This window comes from Quercus suber, unplaced genomic scaffold (assembly GCF_002906115.3).
Source record: "Quercus suber isolate HL8 unplaced genomic scaffold, Cork oak 2.0 scaffold_141, whole genome shotgun sequence".
Classification (NCBI taxonomy): domain Eukaryota; kingdom Viridiplantae; phylum Streptophyta; class Magnoliopsida; order Fagales; family Fagaceae; genus Quercus; species Quercus suber.
This window is the reverse complement of record NW_027069602.1, coordinates 159,934-187,693: the sequence shown is the minus strand read 5'-3', so window position 1 is coordinate 187,693 and position 27,760 is coordinate 159,934. Positions and strand designations below refer to the sequence as shown.

The window sequence follows — 27,760 nt, the reverse complement described above, 5'->3', positions numbered from 1 at the left end:
GATATAGATATAGATTATTCTTTTCTTTTCTTTTAAGATTTTTTTTGCTTTTGCAATATCTTTTACATGTTTACAATACTTGCATGCACCAAACACATTTTCTCAAGCATTTCAATATTACTAATTTGGGAGCAGAAACATATTTCAGAAAATTGCATATGAATCCTTTTGCATTTCAGGAGCGGTATGTGACCCCTCTTCTGTGATAGAGAAGGAAAGTTCTGGTCAACTTCCATCTGTTTCATTTAAGAACTCTAGTAAAAAAAAGAAATACAATCTAGGTGGTGCAAACACAAGATTGATGCAAATTGATTCCAATGGTCCAGATTGTTTCTAATTTGATGTTGAGCTATTATGAGATTTTATTCTATTTTCAGTTTTTAACCTAATAAAGTACTAGAACCTAAAATGAAAGGCAATTGACCAATAAATATACAATTGACTTGCAAAATAAAATAATAGATTTCTCTTTGAGCCTCCCGCATGGCCGCATCAAATACTTTTGTAATACTGAAGAGGCATTGCGGATTGTAAAGTTCCATGGTCACAAATTTCAAAGGATATATTTTGAAAAAGTAAAAAGAAGGGCTGAGGATAACTAGAATATTGCAACTAAGACAAGATAAATGGTCTCTTGGGCTGTGAAGAATATCAGCATTCACTGCCTGTTAAGCCATGTATCTTGACATGTATGAGCAGATTCACATTTTGTATGCATATATAATACCTTAACTACATGATATGCTCTTCTGAAAATCAATAAACTTTATGATCCAAATATGACAGTCACTATGGAGCACTGTTTCTTACAATATTATTTGATTTGGTGACTCACCCCAGCGTATGCTAACATTCTAGGTAACCTGGTTAGGTTTCCTGTGCCTTCTGCATATACACTTGGATTTATTAAAACCAGCTTTTCTACCTGTAAATTAGAGAGAGAATGTCATAAGCACAGCCATTGTTGGCTAAGTAACCTAAATATAGGGTCAGACCAAAGTAGAAATAGGAGCAAGAGCAAAAGCTAAAGAATGAGAGCAGCAACTTTAATAGACCAGATATTCTAAACTCCATATTGCCCCCATGTCAGCTAGAAGTCTGTTCATGTTCTTATCTAATATTTCTGAATATGCAAGTACATTTGTAGGATTTCATTCAAGTTAAAATGAATTACATAAAGTACAATCTGATCAAAAGGGCTAAGGTTTTCAGCTTTTTGCTAGAAAGAGCTCAATGCCTCCCTAGTTTAGCACCTTGTTAACAAAATAAAATACCAATGTAGCAATGAGTGTGAGGACCCAAAAGTTTTGGTCTTCAATTTGGAGCATATCAGTTTTCAACTCACAATCTGCACAGAAAAGGTTGATCCCCTCTCAACCATTACTCTGCCATTCCACATATTGGAGAGGAATTTGCCATCCCAAACTTTATAGACTTACTCATTGTTTGTTACTGCAGAAAACGAGAGAACTTTTCAGATTTACTCAGTTCAGACTAGACCTTGTCATTCTGATTCCTGATTTCTTCTGCAATGAATTTTAATTAAGCATAGCTTAAAATTTCCCAAAGCTCCATGGAAATTTGAAATGTTTAATGGAAGTGCCTGAATTGGATAGTCTATGGTGTAATAAGCCCAAAGAGGTAGCACACCCCCTGAAGCAAAGGTTACTAGTATAAATCTGCCCTTCCCCTTCCTCTTGCACCCAAACTCACTCACAACCCCCCCCCCCAACCCTTATATTTAGAATTTATTTATCATTCTCTTTGAGATACAAATTATTAATTAAATTTTTACATTTAAGTTTCATTAATATTTCCTTTTAATATCACTTAATCTTTTAATAAACATTTATAATTAAAATAGAACATGATCTGTAATAGAAAAATTATTAATTTTTTGAAATAAAAAATTATTTATCACATAACTTAACAAATTAATTTAATACAAAATATATTATCCTAAACTTATAATTTTATTAAATTAAGACAACACTCTACATATAACAAATTAATGACTTTCTAAATGGGTGGAAAAAAAAAAAAGCAAAAAATAATAATAATCACTAGATAGTCTTGATGTAGGTCGAAATAGAAGAAAATAAAGTAGAATGCTGTAAACGTGTATAACTATAGTCTGACTTCTGATAACTCCTGCAGATTGACATGATAACTCATAGCATAGAATCCTATCAAAAAAAAAAAAAAAACTCATAGCATGAAAAAAGTGAAATGCTTCCCAGCCATAAACGTGTACAACTTGTTCTTTGGAGAAAAATATTAAAATTTTTAAATGTATACTAAAAAGACCTGGTGGTGACTATGACTAGAGGGTGTTTAGTTCCGATGCCTTAAGAAAAAAAGAGGGAAACCCAAATCAGTGAAACTCGGCAACAAGTATAAAAAAAAAAAAAAAAATTGTAGCAAGAAGAATAAAAGAAAGGAAGAGCAAATAGAAGCAACCTGAATGAAGATCAAAGAAGAGTAGCTAGCCAACAATGAAGAATGCTATAAAAATAGAATCAAGATAAAGACTAGAGAGAAGCAAGGTGAGCAGGGAAAAAAAAATACTAATTGATACTGTATTTGATTTCTTGAGATTTAAGATGGAGAGAGAATGTTTTTTTCCCTATAGATTCAAGTAATAAATGTTAGTTTCTATCAATGAAGTTATTTATAAAGCCATTAATTCAGATTTTATATAGGAACATTATCTCTTCAATTTCTATGTTTTGGGAAAGGGGGCTTTAATTTTTTTTTTTTTGATAAACCATCGATTACAAAGGGGCCTAATTTTCTCTCTTCAAGCGTCCTTAATTTTCGCTCTCATATCAATTTATTTCTATTAGTGGCGCCTTAATTTTTTTTCCTAGGTGAAGGAGCCGTAATTAATTTGCATTGAGGGCCTTTTATTTGGGGCGTTTGGCCATTGCATCAATTGCTTCTATGGTTGAGCTGGCACTGCCAATTTTGTGACATTATTTACTTTTTGACTTTAAATTGATGAGACTCTTGGCCTACTTCATATTCCGAGACTTATGTGGCATGCCTGTTATAATTGCAGGTTGGGTTCTCTGAAGGTTGTACAATGAGTAGTTGTGTGAAACCGCTTATACAGAGTGACGTCNGTTTTTTTTTTTTTCCACCCATTTAGAAAGTCATTAATTTGTTATATGTAGAGTGTTGTCTTAATTTAATAAAATTATAAGTTTAGGATAATATATTTTGTATTAAAATTAATTTGTTAAGTTATGTGATAAATAATTTTTTATTTCAAAAAATTAATAATTTTTCTATTACAGATCATGTTCTATTTTAATTATAAATGTTTATTAAAAGATTAAGTGATATTAAAAGGAAATATTAATGAAACTTAAATGTAAAAATTTAATTAATAATTTTGTATCTCAAAGAGAATGATAAATAAATTCTAAATATAAAAAGGTTAAAAGTTAAATAAATATTATCTAATTAATATTTAAATAATTAAAAAAAAAAAACCCCACTTAAAGTTTTCACTTAAAAGTATTTATAGTAATGTACTAAATGTCAAATATTTGGTATATTTGACACACTAAAAAAAGAAAAAAAATTATTAACTATCCCAGGTAAATAGTACCGTTTCATTTTTAAAATGGTATAGACGAAAATGATAAAAAATCATTTTTTATTCATTTCTCACTCATCTTTTTTGACTCTCTCTTCGCCGAGTCCAAATCTCCTGCCCTCTTTCTTTTTCTTTTTTCTTTCTCCGCCACTCTGTCTCTGTCACTCTCTTTTTCTCTTTTCTTTTTCCTCTTTTCTTCTTCTTTCTCCAGAAGCTTCACTTCTATTTTTTTTTTCTTTTTTTCTCTCCATTTTTTCTTTTTTCTTTTTTCTATCACTTTCTCTATGCTTCTTTGTCTTTTTCTTTTTCTTTTTTTCTGGTCATTGTCTCTCTCTTTCTTCTTTTTTTCTCCTCCTAAACCGCTGCCGTTGAGATCAGCTGCCTAGTGGAGATTGCATGTAAGTTTGGACTTTTTTTTTTTAAGACAGTGTTGGTGGATGTGGGTTTGTGCTGGTGGTGGCTATCGGTGTTGTTTCGACAGTGGTTATTGATGACCGTTGTTACGGCAGTTGTGGTTGTGTGTTATTACTGCTGTTTTGTTGTGTTTGATGGTAGTGGTGGTAGGAGTTAATATATTATTTTAATGAGTTATAAATATTATTTTAATATATAAAATTGAAAAATAAATCATTTGATAAATGATATATTGTAAAATGATGCTGTAAAGGAGCAAAATATGCATATGTTAAAATAGCATTTTTTATAGAAAAACTGCTGATGCTCTAAGCTCCCAAATTTGTTGAGCCGGCCGTAAAAATTGGAACTTTGTGAATGAGAAACCTCATTAAGTAGATTTCCCATCAAACATCTCACAGTAATGTCATCCAAAACTTCAGCCAATCTAGTCAATGTTTCTTAAGTCCGCATTGTAAATATCAGATAGCCAACTACACAGATCACCACCCATGATTGACCAATCCCGAGAACTCCACCTCTCAAAATGGCTGAGAAAAACCACGGCTAAAAGACCATATGCAAGGCTACTATTAAGTTTTTTTTCTCTTCTTTATTTTTGATAATCAAGTATTAAGATTTTAAATAGACACGAAGGTGGATTCCACAGCAAGTGAGTGATTGGGACACAACTACTTTTTTTTTTTTTTCAGAGCTTGCAAAAATGGTAAACCAATCACAACAAGTCACACGTATTAAAACTATCTGCACTAGTGAGGGAAAAAAAAAGTTTCAGTTGACTACAGAGACTGTAAAAATACAATTATTCTGCTGGATTTTCATTACACTGAACCGATCATCTTAGTAAAATAATTTTTATTACGGATGCTCTTATTGTATTACTTATACTTAACACACATGAATTAATACGAAAAAAAAAAACATCAGGACAAATATAAATAACCTGATCATCCACCCAAGACCAAGAGAAAAAACTTGATCTCAAAACTAAAGTACAGTTCCAGTTCCATGGTCCTGTAATTTAATGTAATGTGGAAATAAAAGGAATACGTACTTTTACAGGGAGTCTCTCTATTCGCTGAGCCAAAGAACGAGCAAATGGGTCTTTGATTTTCTCAACCTCCTTAGGAAGAAATGAGGGAAACCCACCAGCAGAACCAGTGTCAGCCCCAGTTTTATCACCACCCAAAAGCACCCTTACGCTTCCACGTTTCTTTGCCACGGTCATCCCCATTAATGGTGGTGGTAGTGGTGGAGACCCCAACTTGACAGCCATGATCATTATGGCAGATCAGAGACTGAAGTAGTAGACTAGTGGTTCTTTTTTTCAGAGATATTTTGGTACGAGTGGTGTTTATTACACATACATCCTTTTTTTTTTTTTTTTTTTTTGGGATTAGAGCATTCGCACCAGCTTTCTTTTTTTCAGAGATATTTTGGTACGAGTGGTGTTTATTACAAATACATCCTTTTTTTTTTTTTTTTTTTAATGGGATTACACATACATTCTTGGGACATGTTATGGCATTTACTTCATGTGATGCACACGGGTGGACGCAAACATCATACATTAATATCAGTACTTATTATGGGAGAAAAATTCAAGCGCATTGAAAGTCGAAGGTTGGAAGTTGAAAGAAAGATACATTTTCTATGTCCACGTCACATTCCTGGAAACCAATTGTGTTTTCATTCATTCATTACCTTTTAAAGTTTGTCTGAAAGGATGGCATTCAACCACGTTTACAGTCGACCCCACCTCAGCAAGTTACACTCTTAGAGCGTTAGCATTACAAAATGCTAATGCTATTCTATTTTAGAATTCTAAAAACTCACAATTCTATTATACCATCTAATTTTATAATACATCCCATCTCAAAACTCTATTTTTATTAAAATATTATTTTTTAATCTTTTTTTTATTATTTCTTTCTAACGGTCAAACTTGGTTTTCCTGGGCTTTCCAACAGCCATTTTTTTTTCCTCTCTTTCTCCCTCAACCTCTAGCACCGGTTCAACACACAACGCCCTACACACACAGAGACCTATGATACATCGAGCCACCGAGCCACCGATCAGATCAGAAACCCACCGAGCCACCGATCAGATCGAAAACCCATGCCGCCATTTGAAACCCAGGTCATAAAAAATACCCAGAAAACGTCGATGATCAACCCAGAAAAACGTCAAAAAAAAAAACCCAGCGTCACAACAGAAGGAAAAAAAAAAACCCAAAAAAAAAACCCATCAGAGAGGCAGAACCCAGAAGAACCAGCCAACCCAAAAATCATCACCGGAGCCACCGTCAGAGCTACCGATGATCAACCCAAACGATCCATCCACCGATCAACAGATCCACCATTTCAAACCCACCGAACAACCGATCCAAACCCACCATCAACGCCCAACGATCCAAACCCAGCTTGCCGATCCATGCTGATCCAACCTCCAACCTCAAAAATCCAAAACCCAGCATCGGTGCAATGAGAGAGAAACCGTGTGAGATGGGTGAGAAATTTCGAAAATGGGTGAGAAATTTCGGAGATGAAGTTTCAGAGATGAGAGAGCAAATGGAGCAACAGAGAAGGAAGAGAGAGAATAGAACAGAAAAAATGAGAGGAATGAGAGAGAAATTTCGGATTAAAAAGGAGGAGTAAAATTTTTTTTTTTTTTACAATAGTATGAACAGTACAATTTTATGTATAGAATTGTGCTGTAGCACTATTAAAAAAAATTTGTAATAATTATGTTTATAATCATCTGATGCAAAGAATTTTGAGGTTTAAAATATCAAATTGTCCTTAGATATAATATTAGAATTCTCCACTACTAATGCTAAAAATGGAAAATGCACTGTAAAAGTTGGATGAGTTTTGGATTCGTTTGGATCCCGGGGGAGGGGGGGCCTGCCCCCTGAACTTTCAAATTTATTGACTAATAATGACTTGAAATATTTTATTTGCCCCCTACACAAAAGACAAAAAAAAATCTCAGAACACAAAAACACGTTATAGACCTCTACTCCTAGTATAATCTTATATATAAAATTAAAATATTAATGGGTCCTACTTTGTAATGATTTAAAAAAAATAATCTATTCAATGAATAGTAATCTGAACACAAAAACTAGATGGATTGGACAAAAACGTACTACAAGTAGAACATGAATTTTTTTTCTAAATAACAATAAATATTAAAAAATTTAGTTAGTTGTCACGTTGCAAAAGAATTTTGAAAATTAGCATCTCGAGTGTTTAAAACTCGAGTTCCATGATAAAAATCAAGTTTTTAGGCTTGATTTGTAAAAAAAATCCAAGTAAAAATCGAGTTTTAAAAACTCGAGTTCAGAAAACGCCGCTATAGGACTCAAAAACGTCACTATAGGGCTTAAAAATGGAGTTCTAAAAAAATTTAGCAGAAAAACGCCACTATAGGGCTTTAAAACGTCAGTATAGGGCATAAAAACGCCACTATAGGGCTCACTGAACCTGGTATTAAACATTTATGAAAAATTTTTGCAGAAAAACGCCGCTATAGGGCTTTAAAACGTCACTATAAGACTTAAAAACGCTACTATAGGGGCGATAAAACTATAATTTTTTTTGCATGGAACTCAAGTTTCTAAAACTCGAGATTTATGTAAATGGATTTCGATTTTCTAAAACTCGAGATGCTTAATTTCCTTTATAGTTTCACGCGTTGTCTAACTAACCAAATACTTCTCTTAATCACAATTATTCTGCTCATTCCCCCAGTAGAACATCTATAATATAAGGCTTTTGTTACCGTGTGCCTAAAGCCAATGACAGGGGTGGCCTATGCAGGCCTTTTGCATAAGAACTTGAAAAAAGCTGCACTAGGAGTACTTGTTTGAGTTAACAAAACAAAATAACAATTATGGCCTCCAATTTTTTTAACAAGTTAGATTTGTCCTCAATTTTTTTAACAAGCCGGACCTGTACTCAAGCCGGATCTGTCCTAATTTTTTTAACAAAACAAAAATGCTTTTTTTGCATTATTTACTTTACCAATACTTACTTTCCTTCTATTTTTTATTTCATCTCCCTCCAATATTTACTTTTTCTTCTCCTCTACTTTACTAATATCATAGAAAAAACTTAAAGAAGAGTTCAATGTTCAACAAAAAGACAAAAAAGAAAAAAGAGTTCAATGAATAATCAAAGAATGTCTACAAAAATATAGTGTTCAAAAAATTATAAATAAGGTACATATATTTCTTTTGTTCTTAATTTATTTTTCAAATATATTGAAATATGATGTTAATATTTATTTATCATTTTTGTTAAATTATTGTAGACTCAATGGATGAGAATTTTGTTAAGAAGAGTTCAATGAATGATCAAAGAATGTCTTCAAGAATATAATGTTCAAGAAATTATAAATAAGGTACATATATTTCTTTTGTTCTTAATTTATTTTTCAAATATATTGAAATGTGATGTTAATATTAATTTATCAATTTTTGTTAAATTATTGTAGAATCAATGGATGAGAATGTTGTTGCAAGTGAGATTCATCAATTAGTTCCAATGAGTTGTTTTGACTTAAATGAATTACCTCAAGAAGGTATACTATTTTATTCTATTTTATTTTATTTATAGTTTATATTTCATTTATAATTGAATATGATGTCGATTTTTTTTTTATTATTATCTTTGTTACAACATAGAACAAATGAATGATATTGTAATTGCAAGTGAGATTTATCAAAGTGTTTCAAGGAATTGTGTTGACTTAAATGAGCTTCCAAATGATGGAGAAAATAATGACATTTGTGGGGAGGAATTAGTGGTTTGGAATGAATATCCAATGGAAGAAATATGAGTTATTGAAGAAAATGAAGATATTAATTCAATAGAAAATGAGTTTGAACCTTTTGTTAGTTAATGTTTTCTTAGTGAAGAAGAGACTTTCATTTTCTATAAAAAAAAAATTATGCAAATTGACATGGTTTTACAATTCGAAAAGGTCGTTTTGTCACAAAAAATGGAGAAAATATAAGACGTGATTTCTTTTGTCACCGAGAAGGTAGACAACAATTAAAAAGAATAGATTCATCTAAGGAGCAACGAAATAGGATATCTACAAGATGTGGATGCAAAGCTCATCTAAGAATCACATTGCGAAAGTCATTTGATATTTTCCCACGAGAATGGCATGTCACTAAGTTTGTTATAGATCACAATCATGAATTGTTGTCCCCTTCGGAAGTGAGATTTCTTCCGGCCAATCGAGTTATCACTAAAGAAGATAAAGATCGCATTCTCTTATTGAAAAAGGGTGGACTTTCGGTTAGGCAAATAATACGTGTTATGGAGCTTGAGAAATGTGTGAAGCATGGAGATCTTCCATTTTTTAAAAGAGATATTCATAACCTTTATGTGAAAATGAGAAGGATGCAATGAATGATGCTATGGGTCTCTTACAATTGTGCAAAGTTGCTAAGGAAAAGAATTCTAAATTTCAATATGCATATACAACTGATGAAGAGAGTAGGTTGGAGCATATTTTTTAGGCGCCTACTCCTTGTTTTGATTGGTACCAAAAAATATGGAGATGTGATTGTTTTTTATACTACTTACAAAGTAAATGCATATGACATGCCTTTTGGTATTTTTGTTGGTATCAATAATCATGGAAAGACAACTCTCTTTGATTGTGCACTTCTTCGAAATGAAACAACTAGTGCATTTCAATGGTTAATGAAGGTACGTAAATTATTTAATTATCTTGTAAGGTTGTGCAATTATTTTTCAATTTTATTTGATTAATTAGTAGTTTAATAATATATATCCTACTATATTTTCTTATGTGCTAACAACCTTGTATTTGATTTATAGACTTTTGCAAATTTAATGAAGAAGTTACCTAAGGCAATTTTAACAGACCAAGATCCATCGATTACAGAGGCAATATCAAAAGAATTGCCATCCACAAAACATGCTTTTTGTATATGGCACATTACTGCTAAATTTAGTGGTTGGTTTACGGCAATTCTTCGTAGTTAATATTCAAATTGGTCCGCGGATTTCTACAAGCTATATAAGTTAGACTCATGTGAAGAATTTGAGCATCAATGGTCTCAAGTAATGGCAAAATATGACCTGCTTACTAACAAGCTGTAAGTGGTTTATATCAAATCAAGAACATTGTCACCGATAAAAGAACAAACACATAGTGTGTTGACACCCTATGCTTTCAAAAATTTTCAAGAGGAGTTTGGAAGAGCCACACAATATTCGGTGCTTCAAGAAAATGGTATTGAATTTGTGTTGTAATATTATGAAGAAAAAACAAGTCAAAGGCACTTAGTCTTATGGGATGGTGAGATGACTAGTTGTAGTTGCAAGAATTTTGAATTTTGGGGTATACTTTGTCGTCACATACTTAGTGTATTCATTCACAAAGATTGTTTCCGGATTCCATCTTTGTATCTTCCATCACGTTGGTGTCGCGAAACATCATTAGGTGGAAAAGAATTGATAGTGTTGAGTGATGAAAATTTAGTGGACAAGGAAAATATGGTTGATGCTAATGCTAATGATGCTATTGATGGAGAATGTTTTGTTCGTTGTCCTCCGCTCTCAAAGACGAAAGGTCGCCCAAAGCAAAAAAGAATGAAAGGTGGAAAAGAATTGGGAAAGCAAAAGAGAACTTGTGGGTTTTGTAAGCATGTTGGCCGTAACATCTCTACATGTCCGGAGAAGGAGAAGGAGAAGGAAAACTCAACTTCCTCAAATGGTGCAAAGAAAATGCAAAATTGTACTTCAATAGATATGGGATTGAACCCAATATTTTATTTGAAATGTTAGGTCTTTTGCTTAAAAAATCACCAATATGATGTTTGTTAACTCTTTATTTTTGTCGATGTTATATTATCATTTTGACAATATTATGCCAATGAATATCATGCATTCTTGAAAAAATATAAAATTTTGCCATAGAAATAATAGTGTTTCACTAAAATTGAAATCTAATGTCCCATATCATATCATGTATCATGACACTTTTTCAATCCAAAGCAAACCGGTCTTCTCACGACATTTGAAACACAAAATAGCGAGGTACTATTTTTAAACTTAAAATAATTTTAAAAATTACTATTTATGTTTTATTGTCTTAGGACACTAAATCTCTAACACCTCTAACCCACTACTAATCAATAAAATATTTTTATTTCTTTCATTTTGGATTTTATTATTTTTACTATTTAAATAAAATAAATGTCAACTCCATGTAAAACCCTAAATCTATGGGGAAATATATCGGGTTTGTCCCAACAAAAAGTTGGTGGAATGAGGGTGGGGCCTCTCACATACTTACTCTGATAAGGCTAGTGGTACAGGACCAGAAAAAAAAAATGCAATGACTTAAGCTCGTGCCATCACATATACAAATAGAAATTGCAAACTCAAAAGGAATGGCAAAATTTGCCAAACAGTATGATTCTGAAAAAAATTTAGGCACATGGCATGTGTTCAAAGTTTATTAGTTAGTTGGACTATTTTTTGGAAATCAAGTATAGCAAAATCGACTTCCAGCCAAAATCGAGTTTAATATACTCGACTTCCTACTGCAAATTAGCTTTGAGATGGATAAAAAAGGAAGTCGAGTATAGTAAACTCGATTTTGGCTAGAAGTCGATTTTGTTGTACTCGATTTCTAAAAAACAGTACAACTAACTAATAAACTTTGAACGCATGCCATCTGCCTAAAATTTTCCCAATATTATACTGTTTGGCAAATTTTGCCCAAAAGGAATTGGTCATTGTTGCAAGAAACAAGATTTTATTGTCATGATACTTATTGACCTCATACCATCTTGAAATGTTACAAGCATAAAAGTTATAAGAAGAAAGTTTAGTGCCAATGTGTATTTGTCAAAATTCACACTCAATAAAAACTTGAAATTAAAATATTTTATTGATGTGATCTTTATTTTTCCTAGAGTTTTAAAATTTTGATTTTATCTCTTGAAGATGTATATTGTTTATATCAGTAACCTCTTCATTTATACTTTTCCACTAAGCGTCACAAAATAATATTACACGTGTTTAGTTTGTCCAATAAAATAATGTCACGTGACAAAATAAAAATGACGTGAATAATAGACACAATTGATATTTATAATAAATTTTGCTTAAAAAAAAAAGATACTTATAATAAATTTCACAATAAATTTAATTTTTCACAAATACTTATAATAAATTTCACAATAAATTTCATTATAATTAACATTATTTAATCATTAAACTTAGGTAATGGCTTGTAGCAAGGAGCCAAGAATCCAGTCAAAAAGTTTATTCACTGTGTAGTGTAGGCCTTTACCGAAAAAAATAATAAGGGCACACGGTAAAGCCAATGACAGGGGTGGCCTATGCAGGCATTTTGCACAGGAACTTGAAAAAAGCTGCACCACCGGACCCATAATATAAAAGCTGTGGGTTCCACTTAGTAATGATTAAAAAAATAAAAAATAATAATTTTAGAATAAAAAATAAAAATTATTTTACTATTTAACTTATTTTTGTTATTATTTATAGGCCCCACGGTACTTTTTGGCACTATTTATGGACCCACTATATTATTTTAATTAACTTTTACTTTTATTTATAGTATTTTCAATAATAATTTTTCAGTTTCAGCAAAATAAGCGGTATCCAAATACACCTATAATACAAACAAAGCACACCTCCCATCAAAAAGAAAAAAATTTCTTTTCATACCAGCTTCTTTCTTTGGATCTCAGAGTTTCTATGGGGTTTTAAAAGCATTCAAGTTGGGTTTTTAGGTCATACATTCAAATATTCATAGGTATGCATACTCTTAATACATTTGCTTTGATTTATTTTATTTTTTGAAGAATCAAATTATATGTTTAACCTGTTTATATTTAGATGGATCTCTTGATTTGACTATTCTTAACCATAAATTTATAATTCAAATTATATGTTTAAACTATTTGTATTTATAATGATTTCTTAATTTGATTATTCTTAATCATAAATAGTATTTATTTTATTATTAATATTGATTGATATTTTTAGATTAATTTTTTACTTTTAATCTTGTCTTTTAATCTTGCCCCCCTGACCTAAATTCCTGACTCTGCCACTGGTTTGGATACAACTTATTTTTGCTGAAACTAAAAACTAAAAACATTGTAGCAAAATAATTTTTAAATGTGTGAATAGTGCCGTGGGACCTATTTTTAATATTTTTTTAATAAAGCGGTGTGAGTCCTATGAACAGTGCATAAAAAATAACTTTGTCTTCCGCATAGTGTAATCACATGCATAATCAGTGCAGGTTACTATTCATAAGCTCTAGAAAAAATTTAAAAAAAAAAAACGCAAAACGTGCAAATGCACAAATGCGAGTCCAAATCTTCTGTCCCACTTTTCCTGTTCCACTCTATACTCCACCAATAAATACTTGCCACATGTTCACCTAATTAATTAAATATTATCATTATTGACTTATTAATCCTACAGTTATTAATTAATAGTATCACGTGGCAAGTATTTATTGGTGGAGTATAGAGTGGAGCAGAAAAAGTGGGACAGAAGATTTGGACTCCACAAATAACGCAAAACTTGCAAATGCACAAATGCAAACATGAATCCAAACGGCACCAAAATGAATTATGAATTCCATTTAAATATTAATTAGTATGTGCTATTATGTTTGAAAATTAAATATATTAGGTGTGATTAAAAAACAGAGGAAATGTAAATTATTATGATTGCTATAATTCAGGATAGGAATATATTGTTTGAATAATCTTTAAAATATGTAATTATTATGGAGTCTTATGACTAACTTAGTCGCATAATTATTTTCTATATTTTTTATTGTGTGCATTAATTTTTGTTTCAATGGTTAATGGAACTAGAAATGAATGCATTTACCTCCTGACATTTTCAAAAGAGCGATCTAGAGTTCTAATTTCCCCTCCTAGAGTTCTAATTTCCCCTCCCCCATTGTATCTATCAATTCAAAATTAAAATAACCTATTAAGATTGAAAATGAGTTTTGAATTTTATTTGTTCATTTTTCTTGAAATTACTGAGTTATTTTCCCAATCTATATAGAGTCTGTGAAACGATCCTAAGCGTTCCTACTCACCTACCAAAGCTGTTTGTGACATTTTTTGTTGCCCCGACATTAGTTGATAAAAAGATACAAGCCTACGGGCCACCTTCTGTTGTATCTATGTTTCCTTATTCCATGTATCTTGTGTACTCAGGTTACATCCCAAATAATCTTGCGTATGTTGTTTTTATGCACCCTCCAGATTTTATTAAATTGACTAAATAATTAAAAATTAAAATAAAAAATAAAAAATAAAACATCTTGATAAAGAGCCATCATTATGAATGGGATGCCAAAAGTTTGAGATATTATGGTATCTCTTAAAAAAATGAATATTAACCTTTCATTTACAGTCTCTATTATCAAAAAATATATATTTAAAATTTAAACCCTATCAATAGCTAGAGTTATGATTGAAGTATAGAGTAAAATCAGAGATGAGGTATTTTTTCTTCTTTTTGATAAATTGGAGAGGAGGTCATTGATACAATACTACACACCAGAATTTTATATGCAAAGTAAGATAAATGGTATGCGTTTTAGAAGTATAAGTTTTCAACTAAATCTTCAATGAGTAGTGTTTATTACACATACTGTTTGCAAATGTACACTGCCCAAAACAACTGAAAACGTGACTTTAAGTCACGATTTCAGTTGTTTTAATGTCACGTTTTCAGTTGTTCTGGGCAGAGTGTAATATTTGCACACACTCTGTGCAACAAGTTTTTCCTATCTTCAATAGGCCTCTCAGTGGCAATCCCCTTGAGAAAATTCTGCAATTAACTTTGCAACGGAGCTAGGCTTGTCAACATGAGGGAGATGACCACAATCTGGTATTAACCGCATAATTGCATCCTGAAGCTCACAGTGCAGCCTCTGCATCATATTTGCACCAGCAACTAGTAAAATGTACACATTATCCAAACTGTAATAAAGACATGTACTTAGGAATTCGTTGAGTTGCCTAAAGGAAAAAAGACCAGCGGGTTGCAAGTTGGTGTATACAGTTATTCAGTTAAGCACAAGGCAAATGGGTCCATAGAGAGGTACAATGCTAGACTAGTTGCAATGGGGTTCACACATGAATTCCATATGTATCCTTTTGCCATTAGCAACCAATCTGATCTAGACACCAATCAGCTGGTGGTAAAAAATTACTTCCTCTATGATGATCTAAAAAGGAGATGTACATGGATGTTCCTCCAAGTTTGACGAAACCCTCAACTCATGAAGGCATTCAGATTGAAGAAATCATATATAGTTTGAAACAGTCTCCCAGAGCATGGTTTTAACGGTTTAGCCAGGCCATGTGGGGTTACAGATACAGGCAGGCTCAAAGTGAACACACCTTGTGTACCAGGCACCCGCCTTAATATAAGGTTACTGCTCCTATAGTTTATGTTGATGATATATTTGTAAAAGGTGATGGTCCTGAGGAAGTAAGAGGCTTGAAAGGACATTAACTAGGGAAATTGAAATAAAGGACCTGGAGATTTGAAATACTTCCCAAGTAAAGAAGTAGGAAGGTCCAGGCAAGGTATATATTCATATCCCATGGAAATATGTCCTCTGATTGAGCAGAATCATAGATTGGATGAAGATCCTGAAGGTGTAGTGGTTGATAAAGGGAGATACCATCATTTAGTTAGGAGACAGATTTATTTTTCTCACACTCATCCAGATATTGCTTACTCTCACAGTGTGGTTAGCCAGGTTAATGCATGCACCTCGGAGTTTCACATATGTATTTGGTTTACTGTATCCTCAGTTATTTGAAATCAGCTCCTAGTTGAGGATTACTCTTCTCTAATCATTATCACTTATCAGTAGAGTCCTATACAAATGCAAATTGGGCAGGCTCTAGTAGAGATAGACAATCCACCTCAAGATGTTGCACCTTTGTTGGAGGTAAGTTGGTCACTTGGAGAAGCAAAAAACATGCAGTTGTAGCCAAGTCCAGTGCAAAGGCTGAGTTTCATACTATGACTCGTGATATTTGCAAACTGAAATGCGTAAAGATGATGTTGAATGAGTTGGGATTTAATACACAGGAATCTATGCGATTATATATCAACAACAAAGCTACTATTAATATTGCTCACAATCCTGTACAACATGATAGTGCTAAACATGTTGAAATTGACAGGCATTTCATTAAGGGGAAGCTAGATTATGGCATGATCATACCCATTTGTTTACTATGACTCGTGATATTTGCAAACTGAAATGCGTAAAGATGATGTTGAATGAGTTGGGATTTAATACACAGGAATCTATGCGATTATATATCAACAACAAAGCTACTATTAATATTGCTCACAATCCTGTACAACATGATAGTGCTAAACATGTTGAAATTGACAGGCATTTCATTAAGGGGAAGCTAGATTATGGCATGATCATACCCATTTGTGAAAACAGGAGAGCCACTAGCAGTCATATTAACTAAAGAAATCTCACATAGAGATCTTCATACCATTTTGAGCAAGCTGGGCATGGGCAAGACCTATGCCCCAGCTTGGCGGGGAGTGTTAGAATATAGAGTCCAAATCCTATTCAATGTGTAATTTTCTTTCCTTTTGTCAGTAGGGTACACCTGTAATTTGCATAGTATTTAAAAATAATATAATTGGTGTTAGGGTTATTAAGAAACCTAATATGCTTTCTCCCAAAAATTTAACAATTTCTCCTTCCGAGAAGGTCAGAATAGGCTGAAAAATACCTTAAAACCCAACCCATGCACACATCTATTGCTAATAAAGGAGGAGTGATTGTTGAAGAGAAAATGAAGAAATAGGAGAGAGAGAGTTAACAGTAAAATCAAAAAGAAATTTCTAAATTACGTCATTTGTAGGGTTTAATGGAAACCCATATAATGGAAGTGGATGCAAGGACCATGTTGAACATAGAATGGAAGCTGGCCTGTGTATTTAAATATAATAGCCTAGCTGAAACATGTGCTTCTTAATTGCCAAATAGAAGACAGAAATGCACAAGTAGCTTACTGATAACAATAGCAGCTGACAGATCACATGGCATTGGTGGCCTATTGGTTTTAAAATGATAGGAAATCTTTAAGAGGCATTTCATTCCCTACATAAATTCTGTTTTATGGCATAATCATTTTTGAATAATGACCTCATATGTGATAAAATAAAATAAAAAACTAACCACCACTTGCTTGTAGTTGACTATCTGATCGCACTCGCCACAAATGAGAAGTGATTTCTGCTTTAACTGTAAAATAAAAATATGGACATGATAAGACAGCTGTGTAGTTTTTTGGTTCCTGCAGTCTCATCACCTTGAATCGTTTTGAAGGAAAGCATCAACTTTCTATTCATGCTTTTACCAAAAATCTAGCTTTCTTTCTCTAGAATGCTTACTTTGGTTCAGAAGTAATAAAGAAAAGAAAATGCCTGTAAATTCTTAGGAACAAAAATTACTAAGCAGTTCCTTTCCTGACCCTATATCTTTCCAAGAACAACTTGGAACATTTTCAACTGATAAAATTAAACAGAAATTAATGGGAGCTGTTTATTGCCTGCAGGGCCTTAAGGAATCATATGCTACTTCAGATGTGCATTTACTAAACTGGCCCAACCATACCTGTTTTATTTGGGCAATAACATTGTAGCCCCCGCTACTCATGAAGTTGATGGTTGCATCTTCCCACCAAGGAAGGAGACAGTGTAAGCGTCCCACCTAGCTTGTAATACAGGAATATCACCGCCATTTGATGGAAGATATACAAATGAGCCAAGAGAAAATTTAATGTTACATTGATTCCCAATTCTCATTAATGTCTGACCAACAAAAGAAAATAGGGAATCTCATCACTGCCAACTGAAAAATATAATACTTACATTGGTCCAATCTACTGTGGCTAACGAAATGCCATTGAAGGCCAATATATTTGCATAAAGGCGTAATGGGATGCTTTTCAACAAAGAAACCTGGCCCGTACAAATAAGAAGGTTACAGAGGGATAAGCTCTTTAATAATTTGATGATTGAATAATGGTGTTGCCATTATAAAGCTAAATAATATTCTGTAATGGTGTGCTCAGTGTTCACAATAAATCAAGAAAACTGGTATGTTTATGGTATCATCAAACTAAAAAATAATGAGAAAGAAACAGAACACAAGCAATTAAATGGTTAATATGAAATCTAATAGTTGTAGCTACATATCTTCTTTTGAACATGGTTTGTGTTTTCTGTTTTCTTTTTACTAAAATCATTCTTCTTTTGTGTTACGTTACCTATCAAAAACTAAAATCATTCTTCTTTTGTGATTTTTGTTTATGCAACTCCATCTACATGTTTACAATACTTGCAAGCTCCAAATACATTTTTTTTCTTAGGCAATTCAGTTTGACTACATTGGAGACAAAACCATATATCAGAAAATTGTGTATAAATGCTTTCACATTTCAAGAGTGGTATGCAACCCTCTTACGGGAGAGAGAACAAACTTTCAAGTCGTCTTCCACATGTTTCATTTAAGAACACCACTCAGAAAAATAAATCAAGCACTTTACTGAGAAAAAGGGCCATTACCCTTGGTATCAATGGAGATAGGTTCTGCAAGTCTAATAAATTCTGGTGCAGACTGTAAAATTTCCTTGGTTACAAATTTCAATGGACGTATCTTGAAAAAGAAAAAAGGAGGGCTTAGGGACAACTAGATGATTGGAACTATGAAGGGATAAATGGTCTCTTTACTATGAAAACCATCAGATTCACTGCCTACAAGCTATGAATTTTAATGTGTATGAGCAGATAACATATCGTATGCATATAATCATCCTTGTAACTACAGAATGTGGTCTTCTAAAAATCAATCATCTTTATGAGCCAAAAAATGGAATTCACCATGGAACACTGTCTTTTACAAAATTATTATTGGATTTGGTGACTCACCCCAGCATATGCTACTGATCTAGGTAACCTGGCTAGTGCTCCTGTGCCTTCTGCATACACACTTGCATTAATCAAAACCAGCTTTTCTACCTGTAAATTAGGGAAAGAATGTCATAACTCATATGCACAGCCATTTTTGGCAAGGTAATGTAAATATTGAGTCAAACCAAAGCACAAATAGTAGCAAGAGCAAAAGCTAGAGTGTGAGAGCAGCAACTGCAAGGAAAAGAAATTCTAAACTTTAAATTGCTGCCAGAGTCCATTTCAGCTAGAAATCTGTTTCTTTTTTTTTATCTTATATATGTGAATATGCAAGTACATTAGTAGGTGTTCATTCAAATTAAAATTAATTACATAAAATACAATCCAATTAAAATGAGTTAAGGTTGTCAGCATCTTACTAAATAGAGCTTGCTACTCCCTAGTTTAGCAACTTAATAAAAAAAATAAATAGCAATGTAGCAATAGTCTGCAGACCCAAAATTTTGGTCTGTAATTTGGAAGTAAGCCAACTTTCAACTAACAACCTGCACAGCAGAGGTTGATCCAAGCTCAACCATTACACTGTCATTCCACATATTGGAGAGGAAATTTCCATCCCTAACTTCATGGACTTGATCATTGTTAATTACTGCAGAACTCAAAGGGAAAACTTTTTCTGATTTACTCAATTCAAACTAGAGCTTGTCATTCTGATTCTGACTCCTTCTGCAATGAATTTATATTTATTTTTAATTACCCATAAGGCCATAACTTAAATTTCTCAAAGCTCCATGGAAGTGTCTTTATTGGATAGTCTATGAAAGTAGGTACCACCAAAAGATCCAAGAATGAAAACATATTAAGCCCAGAGAGATGGCACGACTCCTGCAGTGATGGTCACTAGTTTAAATCTTCCCATCCCCTTCCCTTGGGGCCAAAGTCACTGGTCCCTAAAATTATTATTGAATTATATGATAAAACCTGTTTAGAGAGTTGAATGTCAACATACTGAGAGGTCTAATAACAAGCACAGTCGGAGGGATTTACTTACAGCTTCTGGATGATTGACTGCGAAGTCAATTGCAACAGCAGCACCAAGGCTCGGTCCAACTAGTATCATTGGCCTTTTGATGTAAGAGTTCCAAAGCTAGAATTTAAAAATGGTTAAATTAATATGCTCAAGTACTGAAATGCAATTCCAAGTACCACCATCAATGGTGAAATTTCAATTCTGATAAAAATTAGCCAATGTAACAAATCCTCATTTTCAAACCATCAGAAATAATTTTCAATCTGAAATACAAATCAAAAGACTCAATGTCGAGAGCATACATATACAACAACATAGAGAATGCAGATAAAAAGATTTGCTACTGATGATACAGTCATACAGCAAAGCCAAGTGACAGAAACAACATTTACAAAATCCAAGAGTAAAAAATTTAAATGACAATACCTGATAGAGGTGGTGACGCTTGGATGCCACATCACATGGTGGAAGCCTTTCTAGTACAGGCAAGCATGAAAAAAGAAAGACTATTAAAGAGCAAGCTATGACTTAAATCCAGAAGAAACAAGTGCAAAGGCAGGTGAATGAACCTAAATCAGAGAAGCCCCACCCAAGAACATCAATGGCCCAAGCTTCCAAACCAGCCTCCTCAAGCAAGGGGTATGTGCACCTCCATTCTAAACAAGAACTAAAACAACACAAAACAATCATTACAGCAATAATGATAATAATAAACCAGCTAGGTTCAGCAGATGATATATGTTAAAGACAAGGCATGACTTGCATGTGATTTCAAACCTGTCAAAGCAATGGAGAAGAACCACTGGATTGATCTCACTTTGTATAAGTGGTTTCACACAACTACTCATTATACAACTTTCAGAGAATCCAACCTGCAATTATAACAGGCATGCCACAAAAGTCTCCAAATATGAAGCAGTCCAAGAGTCTTATTAAATAAAAGTCACAAAGTAAGTAATGTCACAAAATTGGAACTTAGTGAATGAGAAACACCATAAGTAGAGTTCCCATTGAATATCTCACTGTAATATCATTCAAAGCTTCAACTAATCAGTTGAGGGGAGAGAAGATGTCAACCATTTGAGCTACAAGGCTCTTGGCAATCTAGTCTAATGATTCTGGTTCCACATTGTATCACAAATTACTACCCATGATTGACCAATCCTGAGAATTCCACCTCTCAAAAGGGTTGAGATGAGAAGGACCACTGCTAAAAGACCATTTGCAAGGCTACACTTAGGAGCTTTAAATAGACATGAATATGGATTCCACGGCAAGAAAATGATAGGGACACAAATACTCTGAAATTATTTTTTTTTCGAAGTTTGCCAAAATGATAAACCAATCACAACAAGTTACATATATTAAAACCATCGGCACTCACCAGGAAAAAAAAATGTTTCAGTTGACTAGAGACCGTAAAAATACAAGTATTCTAATGGATTGTCAGGACATTCAACTAATCATCTTAGTAAAAAAAAAAAATTATTATGGATGCTTTAGGACAAAAACCTATCATGACATGTTAAATTAAATGAATAAATACATCATCTCTTAAAAGATTAAGTATAAATTTCTACGAGTTGGGCCCCATTTAATGGTAGCTCAAGTGGGCCACAAGTGAAGTGAGAGTGTTAAATTAAATCAATAAACTTACCAACTCCTAATAGCTCATCTCCTAAGAGAATTTGTATCAATATGTGTATAATAGGAAAAAAAAAAAGTGTCAAATTTACACATTCAACCTCCAAAATCACTCACATCAGTCAAGTATAAATTTGCAAAGTTGTTATAGTTGTTGGAAGGACCACAATTTGACTCCCTGCAACCACTCTAAAAACAAGCTCACATTCTATGATATTGAATGCCATAAAAGATTTGAGGATGCCTTCCTCATCACCAACTAGTCTTGAGGTGAAATGGCACAGCTCACAATCCGACAAATAGCATCAGAGTCATGATCATGAATTCGAGTCACGAGAGTGTCATTACGAGGGAAGGATTGTTGGAAAACCACAATTTAACTCCCTACAACCACTCTAAACGGCCGCGTGATGTGATCTCAAATGCCATAAAATATTTAAATGTGACTTCCTCATCAGCAGTTGGCTTTGAGGTGGAATGACACAACCCAACGGCCGACAATAGTAATTATGTAAATATACACAATGTTATGCAGCTTTGTGTTTCATTATTATAATTATTTATTTTTTTATCTCATCTATTGTATCATCAACTTCTCCTTTCTCTTAACCAAAAAAATAAAAAAAACTTCTCCTTTCTCTTTTTCTCCCTCTCTCTCACTTTATGAAGATAATAATAAACAAAAAATGAAAAATGATTATTTAATAAAATAGTTGAATGCTCTAGTAGCTTACGCTTGGAAGAACATGTAATTTAACATGACAAAAATTGATAATCCACGCAACACCAATAAAAACCCACTAATAACAAGATAAAAACTTGATCGCAAAACTACCATATTGGTCCTGTTAATGAAATGCAGTATAGAATTAAAATAAAATAAAATAAAATAAAAAAGGAATGCATACTTTAACGGGGAGCCTCTCAATCCGCTGAGCCAAGGAACGAGCAAATGGGTCTTTAATTTTCTCAACCTCCTTAGGAAGAAATGGTGGAAACCCATCATCAGAACCAGCTGTGCCTGCACCAGTTTTAAAACTTCCAGCAAAAACCCTGAAACGTCCACATTTCTTTGCTTGTGTCAGTGATGGTAGTGGTGGTGGTGGCGGCGGAGATCCCAACTTGAAAGCTAACATATTTTAGCTAGAGCGCAAAGAGTCAGTAAAAATATACGATGAAACTGAAACGCCGGTTGGGTTTGCGAATTGCGACACGTGCATCAATATTAGGCAAAATGTTGACGTTTTTTTTTTTTTCTTTTTGATGAGGCAAAATGTTGACGTTGTCTCAAACAGGACAAAAACGACGCATCTCTACTGATAACTATATAACAAAAGCGAGTTATTAAAGTGTGACTTTAGCTTCCCCCTCAAATCAAATACAATGAAATTGAAAATTTTGATGAATTAGACAACTTGTAGGTCCATGAACAATGTACGAGACCCACTAATAGAAACGCAAACATCCAAAATAACACTAACTATCTATTTCTATTTCTATTAACTATATAAAAAGAGCCTTTGCACTTAACTACAATAGTTTTGGTTTAGTCAAGTGTTGGGCCAAAATGGTGTGTTTGGAGAAGATAATGGCAAAATTTAATCAGTGCGTTTTGTTGAGAAAATAAATATAAAAAATGTCATGTCTACTATATTTTCACAATACTTTCACAATAAAACTTAAGAGGCAGATTGTTACTGGAGGACAAAAAAGTAATTTCAGTAGTGGATACAAATTTGAATCAATAACAATTTATTAACTAGGACTTGTTATAAAAGTGTAGTGAAAATATTATGAATATAATACTTCTAAATATATATATATATATATAATAACTTTAGTAATACTCTAATTAAAATCAGGAGAAATGGACAAATGTTCCTATCAACCGGTTTGCCCAATGATGTACAAATCAAAATTTAATTGAGCGATTTGGGATGGTTTTTAATTCATTATCAGCCCTTTACTCACCACCACTTTCACTACCACCACAACCACCATCTACTCTTCATATAACATACAAATCAACCGGTTGATACTTGTTATATATTTAGTGCAACTCTCTAATTAATCATATGATTCTATCTTATTTGTAATCTTAACTCGAATACGAACTCTTCTTTACTTTGGTTGGAAGATAGATTAAATGATTTTACAACGAATCTCTGGTTTTAAGCATTTTTTTTTTTTACAAGATAAAATTTCTACCTTAAACTAATCTAAGTGTATATGTGTGTAAAGCTCTTTCCTGAAGACTTGAACCCCGGCCCTTGCCCCCTACACCCCACAAGCATTTATACTTATGGAGTGACCACCGCACCAAAGGTGCGTGATGGGTTTTAAGCTTATTAGAGACTTGTTACTCATAAATAATTATCTCTATTTTTATTTATTTTAAAATCATTAACTATTATCATTCCAATTTAATCAAGATATTTATCTCTATTTAACTAAGATAATTATCATCTTGAATGACACATGTCAACACTTGATTTATTTATTTTAATGACATATAAATATAGAATTTGTTACTAAATTTTGATATGCAGTTTTATAATTGGCTTAATATTTTGCCTTCTACAAATGTCCCTTGACTTGGACATGTCCACAATTTTGAGTGTGAAAAGTGGTCTAGTCTCGACAACTTCAAGCTTTGATGCAATTAATTTTGGCACCTTTCATATATAAGTAATACTACAGTTACAAACTATTTTACAACATTTTTACAAAATGTTGATGTGGCTAACCTCTTATTGGTTTTCATCTAGGTCCAATATTTATATTACATTTTCATTTACCAATAATCATTCACCACATCAACAGTTTGTAATTTTTTTTGTAAAATAGTTTATATCTCTAACATTATTCTTTATATATATATATATATATATTTACTAGGAAATTTGTGAGCAGAAAACTTACTTGAGAACTCGTGACTCTAACAGCTTCAATATGAGTCTGTTTAGATACCGCTTATTGTTGAAAACTGAAAATATTGTAGCAAAATAATTTTTAAATGTATGAATAGTGCCATGGGACCCAGTTTTAATGAAAATTTTGCTGAATTAGACAACTTGTGCGTCCTATGCACTATTCACGAGACCCACAAGTTGTTTAATTCATTTCAGCAAGTTTGCGTCTCTGTCAGTGGGTCCCGTGCACTGTTCACAGGGCCTACAAGTTGTCTAATTCAGTAAAATTTTCATTAAAATTAGGTCCCACAGCACTATTCACACATTTAAAAATTATTTTGTTACAATATTTTCAGTTTTTAATTTTTAGTTTTCAGCAATAAGCGGTATCCAAATAGACCCTATAAGCATTAGTCCACCACTAATCATTCACCACATCAACAGTTTGTAAATTTTTTTGTAAAATAGTTTGTATCTCTAATATTATTCTTCATATATATATATATTTACTAGGAAATTTGTGAGCAGAAAACTTACTTGAGAACCTGTGACTCCAACAGCTTCAATATGGGTCTGTTTGGATACCGTTTATTGTTGAAAACTGAAAACTAAAAATATTGTAATAAAATAATTTTTAAATGTGTGAATAGTGCCATGAGACCCAGTTGTAATGAAAATTTTGTTGAATTAGACAACTTGTGGGTCCTGTGTACTATTCACGAGACCTACAAGTTGTCTAATTCAGTAAAATTTTCATTAAAACTAGGTTCCACATTAGTATTCACACATTTAAAAATTATTTTGTTATAGTGTTTTTAGTTTTTAATTTTTAGTTTTCAACAATAAGCGGTATCCAAATAGACCCTATAAGCATTAGTCCACCACTATGGGAATTGGGAAGAGTTTTGCTCCTAATCAAATTGTCTTGCGAAGATAACTTCAAGAAGGAAAATGTGTTTCCTAGTATAATAAAAAGAGCGAATGCTCTTTCTACAGTGATTTTGATTTGGTTAAGTTTTGTCCTTCTGTTGAGCTCAAATGGTGCGTTTGGTTGAGGATGATAACCAAATGAAGAGAGAGAAACTGAGAGGGAAATGAGTGAGAGAGAGTGTTCAAGAACCTACTCCCTCAAATCAAATTTCTATCCAAAAAGAAAACCTTGGGAGACAGAGAGGAGAAATCACACAACTTGAGACCAAGCACTAATTCTCATGGCAAAATAATGCTTAGGTTGGTATTTCTTAGTCTTATATCCACACCTCTCCTCAAAACCTCTTTCCCTTTCCATGGGTCTGATTTTTGGGGGGCAAAATATGGGTTCTTTAATACTTTCTAGGTCAAGTATATGTTTGGGAAAAAAAAAATCTTGGGTTTTTTCAATTCAATTAGCAATAGAAAAATTACGTCATGTAATTGATATTTGACATGTACAAATTATTACCTTTTAATTTTTGTTATTCAACTAGCGATTATGGACTGTGGCTATGATTTGTTGAGCTTCTTTGAGTTGTGAAACTGAAGCTCTCTCTTTCCAAAGACTACCGATCACACATACAGCAGGTAAATCTCTTTGTAACCTTTTTTTTCCCCACTTTGATTCATTCATTCCTTCTATTTGATTGTGTTTTCTTGATAAACTTTATCCAATTTCCTATTCTGTTTTTTCTTAATAGAACAACATCTTGATGAGTTCAAATTTTCAAGGTTCGAGGACATGAAAGCAAATGTCCATAAGGTTCTTTTCCTCTCTTTCTTCTTTTGATTTTATGATGTGAGAAGATAATATTGAATTGCATGTGATTGAGTTAGTAAATAGGATTTGGGATGGGCAAATTTTTTGCATTCAAAGTTTCAGTTTTTTATAAGAGTGCTTATGCATATACATGTTTGTGAAAATGCCAAAAAGGGCTATTTTATATTTTTTGTTCTCTGTGCATAATTTTTCCTTTCCTTACCTTAGTTATGTAATAGGTCATGGTAATGTTTTTGATGTGTTTGGATTTGGTTCGCTTCTTGTCATGGCAACAGCTATGCTTTGCCATGCTTGGCCAAGCTTTACATTTTGAGGATAATGTCTTAATTCTTCAAGAAAAGAAAGAAAAAAATAAATAAATTGTTGATATTGGTCTATATGCATGTTTGTCATGTTTGTGAAGTTTAGGCCGTGTCAATGAGTTCATGACAACTTGTCCGCAATGTGTTGATGGGTTGTTTGTCCAACAATTCTTTAAGTACTTTAGCCTTCTTGCTTAAGCTCCCTTTGTTATTCATGTCTTCATCCATGATGAATAGCATCTTGGCCGCTAAAAGTCATAAAATTTTTGAACATATTGAATTGCCAAGTCTTATAAAAATAAAAATAAATTCATAAATGATAGATACGTAAATTTTATCAATTTGAAAATAGAATTATTACACTTTAGAGCACACTGCATTTACAATAAAAAAAAAACTAACTCTATGCCGCTTTACCAAACCAGAAACATAATGCTTATCAAGTATCAACCAAAAGAAACTTTCAGAGTTTCTATAACAAACTTGACAGAACAAAAGGGCCCAAGCACTAATAGTAAAAAAGAAATACAATGAAATGTAGTGGAAAAGAGCAACAAACCCTTATTTTCCTTAAGTTTGCAAGATTTCGCGTGGTCAGAACATCTAGAGTTGTCCATGAGCGAAATTGAGAGTTACTCATGCACAATGGTTGGAACAAGATACAACTAATTTACACTTCGGCAAATAATATAATACATACTAATACAGCTTGTAGAGTTGTTGTGCCTCCCAGTTGTTATGAAGAATCATTAGTTCAAGTTTGTTTTCTTGCTTATCTTCTATAAAGACTTGTTATATGAATTGGCATTTGGTGGAGTGTTAAATGACAAAGGTGAGTGTTTTCTCACTATCTCATGTAATTAGTATTCATGGTCACTACTATGAAAGAATGTTCCCTTTTTATATTTTCTTTATCACCTTATTGATATTTTGATGTAATTTTAAGGAAAATTCAAAGTTGGTATTAGTTTTGGCTTATGAGAATATGGACTGATGCGTACAACAGATACTCTAAGCCATTAGTAGACATCATAAAAGCAACCGTAGTGATTTCAAATTTTTATTCTTTGTATTTGCT

The 27,760-nt window shown here is 32.8% G+C and overlaps 1 protein-coding gene across 4 annotated transcripts in view; it reads right to left on the bottom strand.

The window, feature by feature from the left end:
• LOC111994762 (alpha/beta hydrolase domain-containing protein VTE7-like) overlaps positions 1-23,023 on the bottom strand; it is a 29,222-nt gene extending 6,199 nt beyond the window's left edge. Inside the window, exons 1-11 of one of the 4 annotated variants that reach the window (XM_065776756.1) lie at positions 22,624-23,023; positions 20,849-20,943; positions 20,641-20,738; positions 20,498-20,547; positions 20,093-20,188; positions 19,060-19,149; positions 18,001-18,090; positions 17,744-17,839; positions 17,306-17,371; positions 16,017-16,137; positions 14,899-15,010 (exon numbers count right to left, since the gene is read on the bottom strand). In XM_065776756.1, the coding sequence (XP_065632828.1) occupies positions 16,018-16,137; positions 17,306-17,371; positions 17,744-17,839; positions 18,001-18,090; positions 19,060-19,149; positions 20,093-20,188; positions 20,498-20,547; positions 20,641-20,738; positions 20,849-20,943; positions 22,624-22,851 (1,029 nt within the window). In that variant the 5' untranslated portion in view covers positions 22,852-23,023 and the 3' untranslated portion in view covers positions 14,899-15,010; position 16,017. Of the gene's footprint in view, positions 1-835; positions 926-14,639; positions 15,011-16,016; positions 16,138-17,305; positions 17,372-17,743; positions 17,840-18,000; positions 18,091-19,059; positions 19,150-20,092; positions 20,189-20,497; positions 20,548-20,640; positions 20,739-20,848; positions 20,944-22,623 lie in introns of those variants that run through there. The other 3 variants (XM_065776755.1, XM_065776757.1, XM_065776754.1) reach the window with 3 other exon arrangements.
• Positions 23,024-27,760: the final 4,737 nt, after the last annotated feature.